Source organism: Neovison vison, chromosome 11 (assembly GCF_020171115.1).
Source record: "Neovison vison isolate M4711 chromosome 11, ASM_NN_V1, whole genome shotgun sequence".
NCBI lineage: Eukaryota > Metazoa > Chordata > Mammalia > Carnivora > Mustelidae > Neogale > Neogale vison.
The window spans coordinates 24,108,162-24,123,000 of NC_058101.1; the positions used below are offsets into that span (position 1 = coordinate 24,108,162).

A 14,839-nucleotide genomic window follows, 5' to 3' on the forward strand; every position below is an offset into this window, starting at 1 on the left:
ACAGAGTGTAATAGTAAGACATACTGATACTGTCTGTAGCCAAAGTCAGCAGCATATGGTTTATGTCCCGAACAGATCATGAACTGTAATTTTGAGTGTTTGGTCAGAGCTGCTCTGAAAGAAATTGTGACAGTTGCAGATGTTTCCTTGGAATCTTATGGAATCTTCTATCTCCTTACGTCTTATTTTTTTCTCCTTATTGCTGCTAACTCCATCCCTTTAAGTGTTTTAGCATTTGTGATTGATAATTGGTAACTTTAATTAGGATTTTATTAGTTAAAATTACAGTCTTTAAATCATACTCTCACGAGTAGGATAAACCTTGTTTCTTTGATTTTTTTTTTCTCCCAATTTATTTATTTTCAGAAAAACAGTATTCATTATTTTTTCACCACACCCAGTGCTCCATGCAAGCTGTGCCCTCTATAATACCCACCACCTGGTACCCCAACCTCCCACACCCCCGCCACTTCAAACCCCTCAGATTGTTTTTCAGAGTCCATAGTCTCTCATGGTTCACCTCCCCTTCCAATTTACCCAAATTCCCTACTCCTCTCTGTTTCTTTGATTTTAAGACTTTTGTTTGTTTGTTTACGTTTTAACACCTCTGACACTAAGATTCATCTTACAATTGCCTTATCGTAGTTTAATTGGTAGCATTTTTCCCCAATGTGATGGCATATAAAATACTGATAAGTCTTTATAAAGATTAATGGTGTTTTTAATTTGATGAAATACAGTAACATATTTTAAGCTCTTATTCTTTGACAGATCTTTGTTGTTGAGTACTTTTTATATGTTATTTCATTTTACTTCCCAGTAATGCCATGAGATTTTACAACTGAGGAAACAATAGGTCAGGGAGGTTGAATAACTTGTTTAAGGTCACATAGTTAAGTGCTGAGCTGGGATTAGGACCAGTGTTGGTCTGTCTGACACTCAAGTTCCTGTATTTTTATTATAGTGTACTGTGTGATTCTTCCGTAGGGGATTCTTTAAGAGTTTTGTAGCTAGAATTGTATACAGAAGTGACCTTTGACGTCTGGGGCCAGCCCGTCTCCCTTTCCTGTGAGATAAACAGTGAAGATACATACTCTACCAGAACTTAAGACCTAAGGGGCAAGGAGTTTCCTTAGAGAGGCCTGCCTGCAGCACTGCCATAGATTTGGGCTATGCCATATTTTCAGGTGGGCTCTATGTGTAGTTGTCTCCTCAGAGAGGATGTTCCTTCAGTGCTCCTAAGTGGTTAAATATGATTGTGGTATTATGCTTCTTGATGATTGCCAATTCTCATTCTAGACAATATGACATCTAGAGACAACATCATGTTCAGACAGAAGCAGTGATTCTTCATATGAGTTAGTTATCTCTGGGAATATCATGAAAGTTACAGACTTTCTCCTCAGTAATGTGCATATACATACAAAAATTGTCATATATTGCAGTGCACACATGGAACCCTGAAAGTCCAGACATGGAACTATATAATATAAAATTTGTAGATATTCTCAACAGTGGGTCCAACAGACACCATATGTGCCTTTGTAGGCCTCAGAAAGTTGTGGTTAAAGTAGTGAATAGTGAATTCATATAAAGGTCATACATAATTTTTTAATATCACTACTTAGGTTAAGGAATTAGCCACCAGTGCTCTTGATTTTATTTGTTAGAATGCTGTTTCCCTAGATCTTCCCATAACCAACCCCTTCTTGTCAATTAGATCCCCGCTTAAATGTCTGCATCTCAGCATGTCCTTTCCTAACCACTCAGATTAAAGTAACATCACAGTAACTAAAAAATCACCCCTTTTTAAAAAATATAAAACTTGTCATCATATATTTCCTTCTTGATTTGTTTTGTTCTACTAGAAAATAAGCTGTAGGAGAGCAGGGATTTCTGTGTTACCTGTGTTAATGCTCTGTAATCATGTCCAGAGCAGAGCCTGGCACATGAGTATTAGTAAATATTTGTTGCATGAATCAGTAATGAATGAATTGTAGTAATATAAGTATATATAAAAGCTATATACTGTGATGTTTATGAGTGATTTGTGGCTTTATAACATGAATGTCTCAAAATTTTTTAAGCCATGCTATTATAATTAAAAATAATTTCAAATGAATCCTTTTATATAATGACAAATACACTGACTTTCTATAGTTCTCATTGATTACTACCAGTTTGAAACAAGGTATTAACCTCTGATTAAATTAAATTCTGGTTTTAGCATGTTGTATGTATAGTACATAAGTAGTTTTGAAATTCACATTTGTGATAAACTTTTAAAAATGTAATTAAACATGGATTAACTTTAGTTTTCTAATACTTCTTAGAGAACAGGTGAGCAGTTAATTCAATTTGAATTTGTACAATCCTTTAACACTATAAAAATCCTAGGATAGAACTGATTTGATTCACATGTCATTTTGAAATTGCTATTGATCAATGAGTTTGCTCTTATTTTCTCTATCCACTTTCTTTTTTCTTTTAGAGAAGATGGTAGTATTTTTGATGGGTTGGTGGAAGAAGATGACAAGGACAAAGCAAAAAGGTAGTTCAACTTAAGATGTAAAGTAGTAAATAAATAAGTAAATGTAAAAGTAAGTAAATAGTAAATCAGTGATTTCCGAAAGCTGTCTGCTTTAAGAACTTAGGTATATTAGCAAGGTGCAAAAGCTTAGAACATCAATATGCATTTTATAATTTAAGTAAAAGTATCCAGTAAAAGTGCTCATCTCATCACATCATATTACGAGTATATAATATCTATAAGGCATCACTAAGGATGTTAACTTTCATCACTCGGCTAAGGTAGGGTTTGCCAGATTCACCATTATAGTTACTCTTTACCCCTTGACTTACTCTGTTCTTTGGTGGCAAGTTATGAAGTGTAGCCTACCTTCAGAGTAGGGATGGAGGGAATTAAGCTCCACCTCCCATAGGGAGGGATATCTATACACATTTGGAATATTTCTGTAAAAACATTTTCTTCCTTTTTTTTTATGTCTGTAGGGACTCATTGGTTTATTTTATGCTTTAGATTATATACTCCATGCTTTTTTATTTTGTTGCTCAAATTGTTTCAGCTTTGGCGATTGGGAGTTCTTTCAGGGTGGGCCCCTGGGACCTCCACGTGCCTCCATTCTCCCAAGAGAGGAGAAGGTAGACAATGGGGAAAGGGAGAGGAGAATTGTTGGAGAGATATCCTCAAATAGGTGAAGGAATGGGATCTAGGGCCATGGTGGTATTGATAGGGGCTTCTACCTTAAATAAGAGCGTGGGCAGTTAGTTATAGTATCGGGAGTGGGAGAGTCCAGGTAGCATTACAGCAAAGTTTGTGTAGTCCCTCAGAGTGAGTAGTAAACACTTTCTGGGTTTTTTCCCCAGCTATGTTGAACTGTGTGGGTGCTTAGACAAGGGTAGATGTTGTTTTATACATATATATAAAGATAAACATGTAATAAGTAATAGTTCTTACATGTCTGTATTTAGCTAAAAAAAAGGGAGTGGGGATACTGGGATATGAAAAATACAAAATTTAATGAATGGTTAAAATACATCTAAGAAGATTTTGAAGAAAACTATACAATGTTTCAAGGAAATAAAAAGACCTGGATTTGAAACTAAAAATGTATAGGACAACCCCTTATCCCTTAACCTCAGTCTGATGAAGGAAAGTTCTTCAGTCTTGCTTGAATGAAGAGGTAGAAGTATAAGGAATTGACTTGGACATTCTTAAAGGCCAAGCTTATTGATGGGTAAGGTAAGCTAAGGGTATTCTTTTTTTTTTTTTTTTAAAGATTTTATTTATTTATTTGACAGACAGAGATCACAGGCAGGCAGAGAGAGAGGAGGAAGCAGGCTGCCCGCTGAGCAGAGAGCCCGATGTGGGGCTCTATCTCAGGACCCTGGGATCATGACCTGAGCCGAAGGCAGAGGCACCCAGGCACCCCGGGTATTCTATTTTTGAAGATTCTGAAAGTTTGATAATGTTTTTAGGGAACCAGAAATATACTGTGGCTCTGAAAGATATCGGAGAAAGAAAAAAAATCTCACTTTACTATCACAATTAAGGAGTACCACACTGAACTCTGACTAAAACAGTGATGAGTTCAAGTACCTTAGTGTTGACCCAAGAACAAAGGGAGTTTTATAGCCACCCTCAAAATGAACCATCTGTGGCCTGTTCTCAGTGAAGTTATCATAAGGGCTGAGATATTCCATCCTCCATGGAGTATGAAATAAAGTTTGCTTTAGTGGTTGTCATCCAGTGATAGAGTTGGCAGTATATGATTTCTGTATGTTTTCTTCCCCTGGAATAAAAATGGCTGATGTGAATTACTACTTCATGGTAGCTGTGTGGTACTGGACATGTTCTCTTTGTGCCTTGAGTTGTCACCTGTAAAATGAAAAGTGGTAAGAAAGTCTACCTTGTAGGAGTAAATGAGATTTCATCAGTGTGCAATGAATATTGGCTTTTATTTTTATTCCAATTCATGTGTTCAGATACTTCATACATGCTAATTCTCAAATGCTTATTTCTTACTGTTTTCTGAAGGGATATTACTGGATTTGTATATCGAAGCCTCTTGTGCATATCTTTTAAAATATGCAACAGGCAATTTCATCATATCTAAATTCTCTCCAAACCATCTGTCCACCAAAACCAGTATCACATGTTATTATATCATATTAATAAACAGCATTATCAGTAACTTGGGAATCCTTATAGGTTTCCCTTTTGCTTCCCACTGCAAACCAGGTTTGATTTACCTAAAACAGATAGTTCTGCCTCTTAACCCTCAAACCTACGCTATTGTTAACACTGCCACTGCCATGGTTTATAGGCTAGGATGTTGCACTTGCCTCCTACATGGTCATCTGGTGTACAGGCTTGTTTGCCATACAGTAAGTTTTCAAGAGTATTTGTTAAATGACTTTGTTCACCAAGCGTTGATCCTTTCCTCACTCTGATGCCAGAATGATCTTATTAATGAGCTGTTCCATTCCCATAATTTCTTTGCTTTAAAACCTTTCAGTGCCTTCCCATTACTCTCAGGATTAAATTAAAATTCCTTTTTATGTAACATAAAAACTTCATGATTTTTTCCAGCATTTATGTCCCCCACCCAGGCCCCAACTCTAGCATACTGGGGCACAGGAAGCCTATTCATGAGCTGTGTTAGCCATATCAGACTACTAGTGATAGGTTTTTGTTTCTGTACGAGCTTTCTGTACCCGCAGTGCCTTGAGTACACTCCACTACCATCCTTTTCTCAGCCTTCATGATTCACTTCAGTAGATGAGGATGCCATCTCTGGTTCCTCTGAGTCCATTGGAATTTGATAAATTTCTTGAAAGAGCTTGTCTTTTCTCAGTATCCTTAGCCTTTATTAATATAATCTCTGTTATTATAGCAAGCACTCACTGTTTGAAGGAGGAGTAATAATATAGAATATATGCGTCTTTGTTACCAAGCAAAAAATAAATAAAATTGTCCTCAGACCTTTTGAAAAGTGAGTATAAACAAGTTTTGCTTAAACAAGAACTGAATTAGAAAATCTAACTTCACGAAGTATACAATTAGTGTTTAGAGGTATTGTAGAATGATTAGTTGCTATATAAATAATTGTATTTGCTTGTCTAAAGGTCTTGGTGCCACTTGATATATGTTTATTGGTTAGCTACTTCACATACAACAGTACTAATTATTCATTTGGTGGGCATATTTTGAGTGCTTATATTAGTTGTTACCCTTAAGTGCTTAGGTGAAAATATCGGGGCTCTGTTATCAAGGTGTACACAGCCTAATGGAGAGAGAGATGCAGATGCATGGTTCTAGCACGGTGCTAGAGTCTGGCCGTACAGGAATAAAGAGGAAGACTGTATGGATAAGCTTGAGGGTAGATTTTCACTTTTAGATTTGTTTGTAATTTAAAACTTAAAGGAAATGGTTAACTTTCTCCTACCTAGTAATTTTTAATAATTTGTATTTACACATTATACGCACTTCCACAAATATGTCTCAGTAATACTCATAATAGCCAAATAAGTAAAATACAAATTCTTGGTAAATATTAGATCAGATACAACCTATGATTTGAATGAGGTTTGTCTTATTGGCCCTTTTCCCAAGAACATGTTTGCAAGTGCTGAATATGTAAGTTCTTCAGTGATAAACTGAGAAGAAAATTACTGCCCCAGTTAACTGTACATTGTTGGTAACCTGTGGATAAATGTTTATTACACCTATATTGTTGGAAGTACATACGTGTGTAGTTGTGTCCAAAGCGATCATTGTGTTAAACTATGTGTGTAATCAAATGGTTTGAAAGCTGCTTAATTTTTTTTTTCCATCAGAGTATCTAGAAACAAATCTGAAAAGAAACGTAGAGATCAATTTAATGTTCTCATTAAAGAACTGGGATCCATGCTTCCTGGTAATGCTAGGAAGATGGACAAATCTACTGTTCTGCAGAAGAGCATTGATTTTTTACGAAAACATAAAGGTAAAATTTTAACTTTATAAGACAGATTTTTTTAAATAACAGAGTCTCCTTTAAAGCATAATGTGATGGAATCTTGACAGTGATTCTTAAAATTGGATGCTTCCTCACCTTTTTTTCAGAGAAAGTGATCAGTTGCCTTTTTAAAGGTTTCCTGGTATGTCCTTTATTTCATTCAACAAACATTTATTTAATGCCTACTGTATCCTAGGTTCTTGGGGTGCAGAATAGCAGTCCTGGCCCTCAGTTAACTGAAGCCAAGGAAGAAAGATATGGAAACAGCTAATTTACATTGCAGATACTTAAAACATGAGTAGTGTTTATAAACAAAAACTAACCATGAGAACACAGAGGGGAAATAAATGTGTCAAGAAAACCTTAAAAATAGTTGCAGCTAGTCTTCCTTTTAGATTAAGGAGAACAGCATTTCACCTGGAGGAAATAGGAGTAGTGTTGCAAACGCAGAGAAGCAGGAAGTCAGTGTAATTGGAGCATAGTTGAGTTGGAAGATCGTGGGTATATTTCAAAGACAAGAACCACATCATGAGGGCCTTGTATGCTATTTAAAAGATGATTTCAGTGTATGTCTAGGAAATAAATACTGTTCATTAAATAAAGTGATTATTAATCGAAGAAAATAATTTTGACTGAGTTATGAAAAAGTTAAAGAATATTGAATGTTTTGGTAACAGAGATAATAGGTGAAAAACTTGTAGAGGGACATGTCCTTTTCCAGATGGCAAATGAAACCATAAAACGTTTCAGAAGGAGAATTTGTAGCTACTACTTTCAGTCACTCCTCTGGATCTCACTCAGTCATGCATTATCAGGCTGGTTTATGCTTCCCCACCCTTTGAAATTATTTTTGTTAATTTCACAGTTGCCAGCAGCCCCACCTGTCCTGCCAGTCAGACAATAGCAATAGCTTTTTCTTATATCGAATGCACTGGACATTTTTTTAAAAAGTTTTATTTATTATTAGAGAGAGAGAGTGTGTCAGTGTATGAGTGAGGGGAAGCACAGAGGGAGGGAGAGAGAATCCCAATAGGCTCCATGCTTAGTGTGGGGCCAGATTCGGGGCTCTGTCCTAGGATCCTGAGATCATGGCCTGAGCCAAAATCAAGAGTCCAGTGCTCAACCCACTGAGCCACCCAGGTGCCTCTGCGCTGGAAATTTTAATTCATCCACCACTGGCTTTTTCTCCCTTGGCCTGTGTTATCCTGCACTTCTTCATTCGCCTCTCCTCCCTAACTGAAACTCTTTCTTTCCCCCCCAAGATGTCTTCTCTTTTGTGCTCTTGTTTTATACTCTTTCCCTTGGTTATCTCATTCCATAGCTTCAGCTATTGCCTCTCTGTTAAACTACCATATCTGTATTTTTAGATGCAAACGTTTCAGTCTTTTGTTTCCATATAACTTCCAGATCTTTCTTTTGCATGTGCTCAAACTGTGCATCTGAAACTGAGTTCATTTTCGTTTTGTCAAGTCACCTCTTTCTCTCAACTTTCCTTTTTACATTTTTATAACACTACCCTTTCAGGCCCTAGGACTCAAGCCTGAAAAGACAGATTTTTTTTTTCACCTTCCTTAATACTGTATCACAGTTGCCAAATTCTGTTGATTCTTCCGTAAATGTGTCAAAATTGCTTGTCTTCCTTTTTTATTGTCACCATTATCATTATATTTTACCTCTGCAAATCGTATTCTCACTAACCGTAGTGTCCCTTGTTAGCACACCTAGTCCCCTCAGACACTGCAGTTCAATAAATGATTGCTGAATGAAATGAAATCATATGAGTGCATTTGCCCCTGATAATAGAGGATTAATTCTGCATTAAGTAGGTCAGGGGTTTTTTGTTTGTTTGTTTTTGTTTTTTTTTTCCAAAATTGGATATATAATTCTCACAAAAGCAAAGTTTACCTTAAATTAAAAGGGAGTTCTTAAATACTTTTATTAGTACTCTAAGCTTGTGTTTAACTAAACTTGATGGATTTGCTTGTGGATTTAAATTCTTTTTCTGGATGTATATAATTGGTGTGAATTTGAAAAGCATGACTATATTCTACAGAATTAGTAGCTAGATTTCTTAGTTACTTATAATATTGTAATACAGGCATTTTCAATATGCCAAGTGTTGGGTGACAATTTAATATCCTACATTTATATATCTGCTAATAGAACATCAAAACCGCTTGGTCCCTACTTTTCACTGCAAAGTTGAATATTTTTTATAGAGTAAAATCTGTGATACAGATTTTTATTTTGCCAAGTTGTTGAATATGTCTGTATTTAAAAATGGAAAAATATTTGTTAACTAAATAGTTCAAGTTTCATCATTTTTAGCTTTCTCATAACTAAATCCATTAGAAAAATGTTGCAAAATAAACTAATAATTTTGTTAAAACATGTGCCCCAAGCCAGGGATTTCCAGATTTCTGACGAGTTCCTTACCACTAAGAAAACATTCAAGAGGACACTAAGCAAAATCACTCTGGGATTATTACTTTAAAGTTTTTCTGCAAATTTTAGTCTCCTTGATTAGTTCGGAATAGAGCACCTCAGGTTGGGAGGAATCTTTCTGCCTGGTAATAGGTAAACCTAAAGTCATCTTAGTTAAAAGCAGACTGATTGACTGACCTCCTTGGCTCCTTTCCTCCAGGTTCATGTCGGATTGCTCTAGCTAGGTTCCACTATTTGAATGTCAAGAGAAAGATGATTCTTCCCAGTGCTTGTTTCTAGTATGCCTATTTTGATTCTTATTTGGTCATTATGTCAAGCAGGAAGCATTCTCAGGCCTTCAGCAATACAGCAATACCAAAGCTCCCCAAAGAAAAACCAAAGACTGGTATTTCCAAAAGACCGAATCCAAGGAGATAACTTGCCACGTTAGTGCATGTGTTTCACCATACCCAAACCTGGGTCTCCTGATACCTACCTAAAACCAATAAATATTACTGCTTGTGGTTCTCATCTTAAGTAGAGAGGGAGGAGAGAATGCAACTTGTTGGACTTTTGAATCACCCCTTGCCCCTACCCTGTGTTTGGAGTATGCCACTAATGTGTCAAATAATCTTTACAGAAATCACTGCACAGTCAGATGCCAGTGAAATTCGACAGGACTGGAAACCTACATTCCTTAGTAATGAAGAATTTACACAATTAATGTTAGAGGTATGTTTAGATTTAATTTTTGAAAAGTTTGTTTTCCTCAAAAAAATCATTGAGGTGATGAATATTAGTATGGTTTTAACAATATTAATTTAATATTGGAAAGTCTTAATTCCCTGTAAATCAATAAACTATATCTTCAATTAAAATTAATATATGTATAAGTAAATAGTATTATGTGGCAAGGTAGTGTTAAACTTTTATATTTTTTAATATTATATGATTTTTGAGAGGTTTAGTAAAAGTCAGAAACCTATAGCTATCAAGTTCTCTACCTGAGGCCACTAACAACATTCAAGTGAAGAATAATGTATTTTATTCATCACATTAAATATTATTTATGCCCAGGTGCCCCTGGCTGGCTCGGTAAAACCTGAGACTCCTGATCTCTGCGTCATGAGTTTAAGCCCCATATTGGGTATAGAGATTACTTAAAAATAAAAATCTTTAAATATTATTATGAAATGTATACTACTGGGCCAAGGATAATTTTTAACAAATTGAAATTCACCTAAATACAATGTGGAATGATAATAAATGAGGTATTTTGGAAATATTAAAATATTGAATATACATTGAAAGAACCTTTCTTAATTTAAGTAGAAACTTCTAAAAGGAAATAAGTAAGTGTAACAAAATTATTTTTGAAAATAGTTCAGAACATGCTTGCTTATAATTGAAAAAACTCAATACCTCATACAGTCAATTATTAAATCCAGAAACATTTTGAGTCCCTCATATCTATCAATTTTACTTTTCTCCTTTTTAATCATTTCCTGTGTAGAATAATATAGGTATCATCTTTGTATACAAAGTACACAGCTCATTATCAAATTTCCATGAAAACTTAGATAGGAAACAGAGGTGGTATACTTTGGCAGTAACAGTTAAGGACAAGAAAAATAAACTCTTAACAAAGTAGACATAGAGCTGAAGAAAGCAATTGAGATAGAGATGTTAGAGTTATTCTAACAGATAATTTACATCTCCTAAACCCTGTTAGTTTGGATATATTATTTTAGCCCATAAGCATTTATCTATGTCATGTATATGTGTGTAATGACCATATTGCAAGTGTCTAAAGTCTAAAGCAATGTGAGATACTTTGGAAATTAATGAGTTATTTTTCTGTTGATACTTTAGATAGAACAGTTAATTGCTGGATTGCTTAGGTACATATTCAGCAGAAATGTTGCCATATGAAAATTTGTTGGACTGTAAATATATATATACATATATATATTTATTGCTGTGCTTTAAATCTGAACAGTAATTGAACATATTTCACATATTAACTCAATGAATGCTCACAGTAATCTTATGAAGTAGAGTCTGTTAGTATCCCTTTCTCACTTGCCTCAGATGAGGAAATGGAGGAACAAAGGGATTATATTACCCAAAACAGAGGAAGTAGCTCAGCTAGGATTCACTGCAGCCTCTGCGCTCCATGGCCTGAGCCTCTGTGCACACTGCCACTCATGAAACTTCTTTTCAGTGAAAGCTAGCCAAAGAACAGATCTTGTAGCTCAAAAACCAGCAACCGGGTCCTTAAATTAGCGGACACTTTAGTTACAAACCAAATAATAGTCTGTAATTTTAAGAGTCTTTTTCCTAAAAGGTAAGTGTTCTTCTGTAACAAAATTGTTTTATTACTTCTAGAGTTTATAGGAGTGGTCTGTAATAGCCTTCTGATCTACTCATCACTAAACTCATTGAAGTTGTCCAAAATTATCTTGTTAGATATAAGTAATGTGTTTATGAAAGTGTACACACATCCTAATGTCTAAACAGAGAAGGGAAATAACTCACTTAATCATTCCTTAATTTTTGTTTTATGATTATAACCTCAATGCAGTTGTTTAATAAGCTCTTCTATATTAATCATAAAATACCCACTTTGTTTTATTGGTATGAAACATTTCTTATAAATTCACAAATTTGTATAATATCTTCACTTGTTTCTTAATATCTTAATGAAGGTAAATTTCCTAATAGGCTATACAGAGAAGCATTATCTCCAAATTTTCTTTACACTGGTCAGATTTTTTTATTATTATTTGTTAAGACACAGTACTACATAACATAGGTAACTACAAAAAATAAATAAATTTGGAAATTAGAACATTGTAATATGCAACAGAGAAAATTGGAACATATTAAAAAATTTTGAAAACATGAATCGTCGTATTATCCTTGCAACTTTTAAGATTACTAAAAAGTGTGATATTTATTTATTAATAAAGACTTTTTGCTTTTTAATGAATATTAACAGCTACTATATATTAACTACATGTACAATATATCTACTACTATGTATTAGCTACTATATATTATATATATTCTAACATTAATATGCCAAGATATGTATAAGATACAAGGAGGACATGTATAAATGTGTAGATATATTACAACCTTGGTCCACCTAAACTAGTTGTGTTACTGTTGGCCACTTGTGTTGATTAGATTACAGACAAGCAGTCCTGAAAGCATTTTCAGCAGAATTTTAAATATAGGCTCTATCTTAGAATATTAATATTTAATATTAGAAGATATTAAATCATTCAGCTCATTTTATGGATTAGGTTCAGCAAAGTTGCAACTTGTCCAAGGTCAGGTAGCTAATTAATTTAAGAACTGGGAAATTTACAACTTGTGTGTTGGCTGTTTCTCACCTTTCCTCTATTGCCACCCGTCTGTCTCCCTTTTATCTTTATTGCCTGAGGAATATTCCTTCTTATCCTTGGGAGGGAGGAGGGTAGCTTGAGAATTGTCTAGGAAATCAGGAGGATTTAGGTTGATCAGATCTTTCTACAAAGTCATCTATGTGAAATAATCTAGTATGTACCTCATTCCCCTTGGCAGCTGGCCACTCTCTCCAGTAATTTATAAGGGAAGGGCTAGTGCCCTGTCAGCCTTATCTTAGATACAGATCCACAAGGAGGTACTGTCCCTTTCTCTAAACTTCCATTTTAAGTTTTTATTTTAATTCCAGTTAGTTAACATATAGTGTTATATTAGTTTCAAGGGTATAATACAGTGATTAAGCAGTTCTGTACATCACCCATTGCTCATCAGAAGTGTACTCCTTCGTCCCCATCAGCTCTTTAACCCCTTTCCCTACCCACCTCCCCTCTGGTAACCATCAGTTTGTTCTCTAGAGTTAAGAGTCTGTTTCTTGGTCTGTCTCTCCCTCTTTTTTCCTTTGCTCGTTTGTTTGGTTTCTTAAGTTCCACGTATCAGTGAAATCTTATGACTGACTTAGTTCACTTAGCATTATATTCTGTAGCTCCTTCCATGTTGTTGCAAATGGCAAGATTTCATTCTTTTTATGGCTGAATAATACTTCATTGTATATTTGTGTGTGTGTGGGTGTGTGTGTGTGTGTGTACGTACATAAATACATACCACATCTTTCTTACCCGTTTATCAGTTGAATGGACACTTGGGCTGTTTCCATATCTTTGCTGTTATAAATAATGCCGCTATAAACATCAAGGTGCATGTATCCCTTTGAATTAGTGTTGTATTCTGTGGGTAGATACCTAGTAGTGTGATTGCTTGATCATAGGGTAGTTCTATTTTTAACTTTCTAAGGAGCTTCCATACTGTCTTCCACAGTGGTACACCAGTTTGCATTCCCACCAACAATGCAAGAATGCTCCATTTTCTCCACATCCTTACCAACACCAGTTTTTTCTTGTGTTGTTGATTTAGCCATTCTAACAGGTGTAAGGTGATAATCCCATTGTAGTATTGATTTGAATTTCGCTGATAAGTGACGATGAGCATCTTTTCATGTGTCTTTTGGCCATCTGTATGTTTTTGGAGAAATGTCTGTTCATGTCTTCTGCCCATTTTTTTTTAATTGGTTATTTGGTTTTGGGGTCTTGAATTTTATAAGTATTTCGAATGCTAACCCTTTATCAGATAATGTCATTTGTAAATATCTTGTCCCCTTCCATAGGTTGCCTTTTAGTTTTGTTGATTATTTCCTTTGCAAAAGCTTTTTATTTTGATGTAATCACTATCGTTTATTTTTGCTTTTGTTTCTCTTGCCTCAGCAGACCTATCTAGAAGAAGTTTGCCATGGCTCATATCAGAGACTTTACTACCTATTCTCTCTTCTAGGATTTTCAAGTCTCATATTGAGGTCTTTAATCCATTTCAAATTTATTTTCGGGTTTGGTGTAAGAAAGTGGTCTGGTTTCATTCTTTTGCATATTGTCCAGTTTTTCCAGCAGTGTTTGCTGAAGAGACTGTTTCCCATTGGATATTCTTTCCTGCTTTGTTGGTTATTGACCATATAATTGTGGGTTTATTTCAGGGTTTTCTATTCTGTTCCATTGATCTGTATGTCTGTTTTTGTGCTAGTACCCCACTGTTTTGATTCCTACAGGTTTATAATATAATATAACTTTAAGTCCAGAATTGTGAGGCCTCCAGCTTTGCTTTTCTTTTTCAAGATTGCTTTGGTTATTTGGGGTCTTTTGTGGTTCCATACAAATTTTAGGATCATTTCTTCTAGTTCCATAAAAGATGCTATTGGTATTTTGATAGGGATTGCATTAAATGTGTAGATTGCTTTGGGATTTTTAACAATATTTGCTTTCCCAGTCCATGATCATGGAATGTCTTCCCATTTTTTTGTGTCACCTTCCATTTCTTTAGTAAGTGTTTTACAGTTTTCAGAGCGTAAGTCTTTCATCTCTTTGGTTAGGTTTATTCCTAGGTATCTCCTTAATTTGGTGCAATTGTAAATGGGATTGTTTTCTTAACTTCTCTTTGTGCTGCTTTATTATTGGTATCTAGAAGTGCAGCAGATTTCTGTAGATTGATTACTGAATTAGTGTATCAGTTCTTGTGATTTAGTGTAGCAGTTTGTTGGTGGAATCTTTTGGGTTTTCTATATACAGGATCATGTCATCTGCAAATAGTGAAAGTTTTCCTTCTTTCTTACAGATTTGGATGCCTTATATTGCTTTCTGTTGTCTGATTGCTGTAGCTAGTAAGTCCAGTACTGTGTTGAATTAAAGTGGTAAGAGTGGATAGCATTGTGTTCCTCCTGACCATAGCAGAAAAGCTATTTTTCCCCCATTAAGGATGTTAGTCATTTGAGTTTTCTATATACAGTATCCTGTCAACTGCAAATAGTGGAAGTTTTGCTT

At 35.0% G+C, this 14,839-nt stretch overlaps 1 protein-coding gene across 8 annotated transcripts in view; it reads left to right on the forward strand.

Moving 5' to 3' along the window:
* Positions 1–14,839, forward strand: part of CLOCK (clock circadian regulator) — a 146,512-nt gene that overhangs the window by 74,348 nt on the left and 57,325 nt on the right. For 7 of the 8 annotated variants that reach the window (XM_044226110.1, XM_044226107.1, XM_044226114.1 and 4 more), the window contains 3 exons: positions 2,492–2,551; positions 6,361–6,509; positions 9,586–9,677. In XM_044226110.1, the coding sequence (XP_044082045.1) occupies positions 2,492–2,551; positions 6,361–6,509; positions 9,586–9,677 (301 nt within the window). Of the gene's footprint in view, positions 1–2,491; positions 2,552–6,360; positions 6,510–9,585; positions 9,678–14,839 lie in introns of those variants that run through there. The other variant, XM_044226115.1, reaches the window with a different exon arrangement.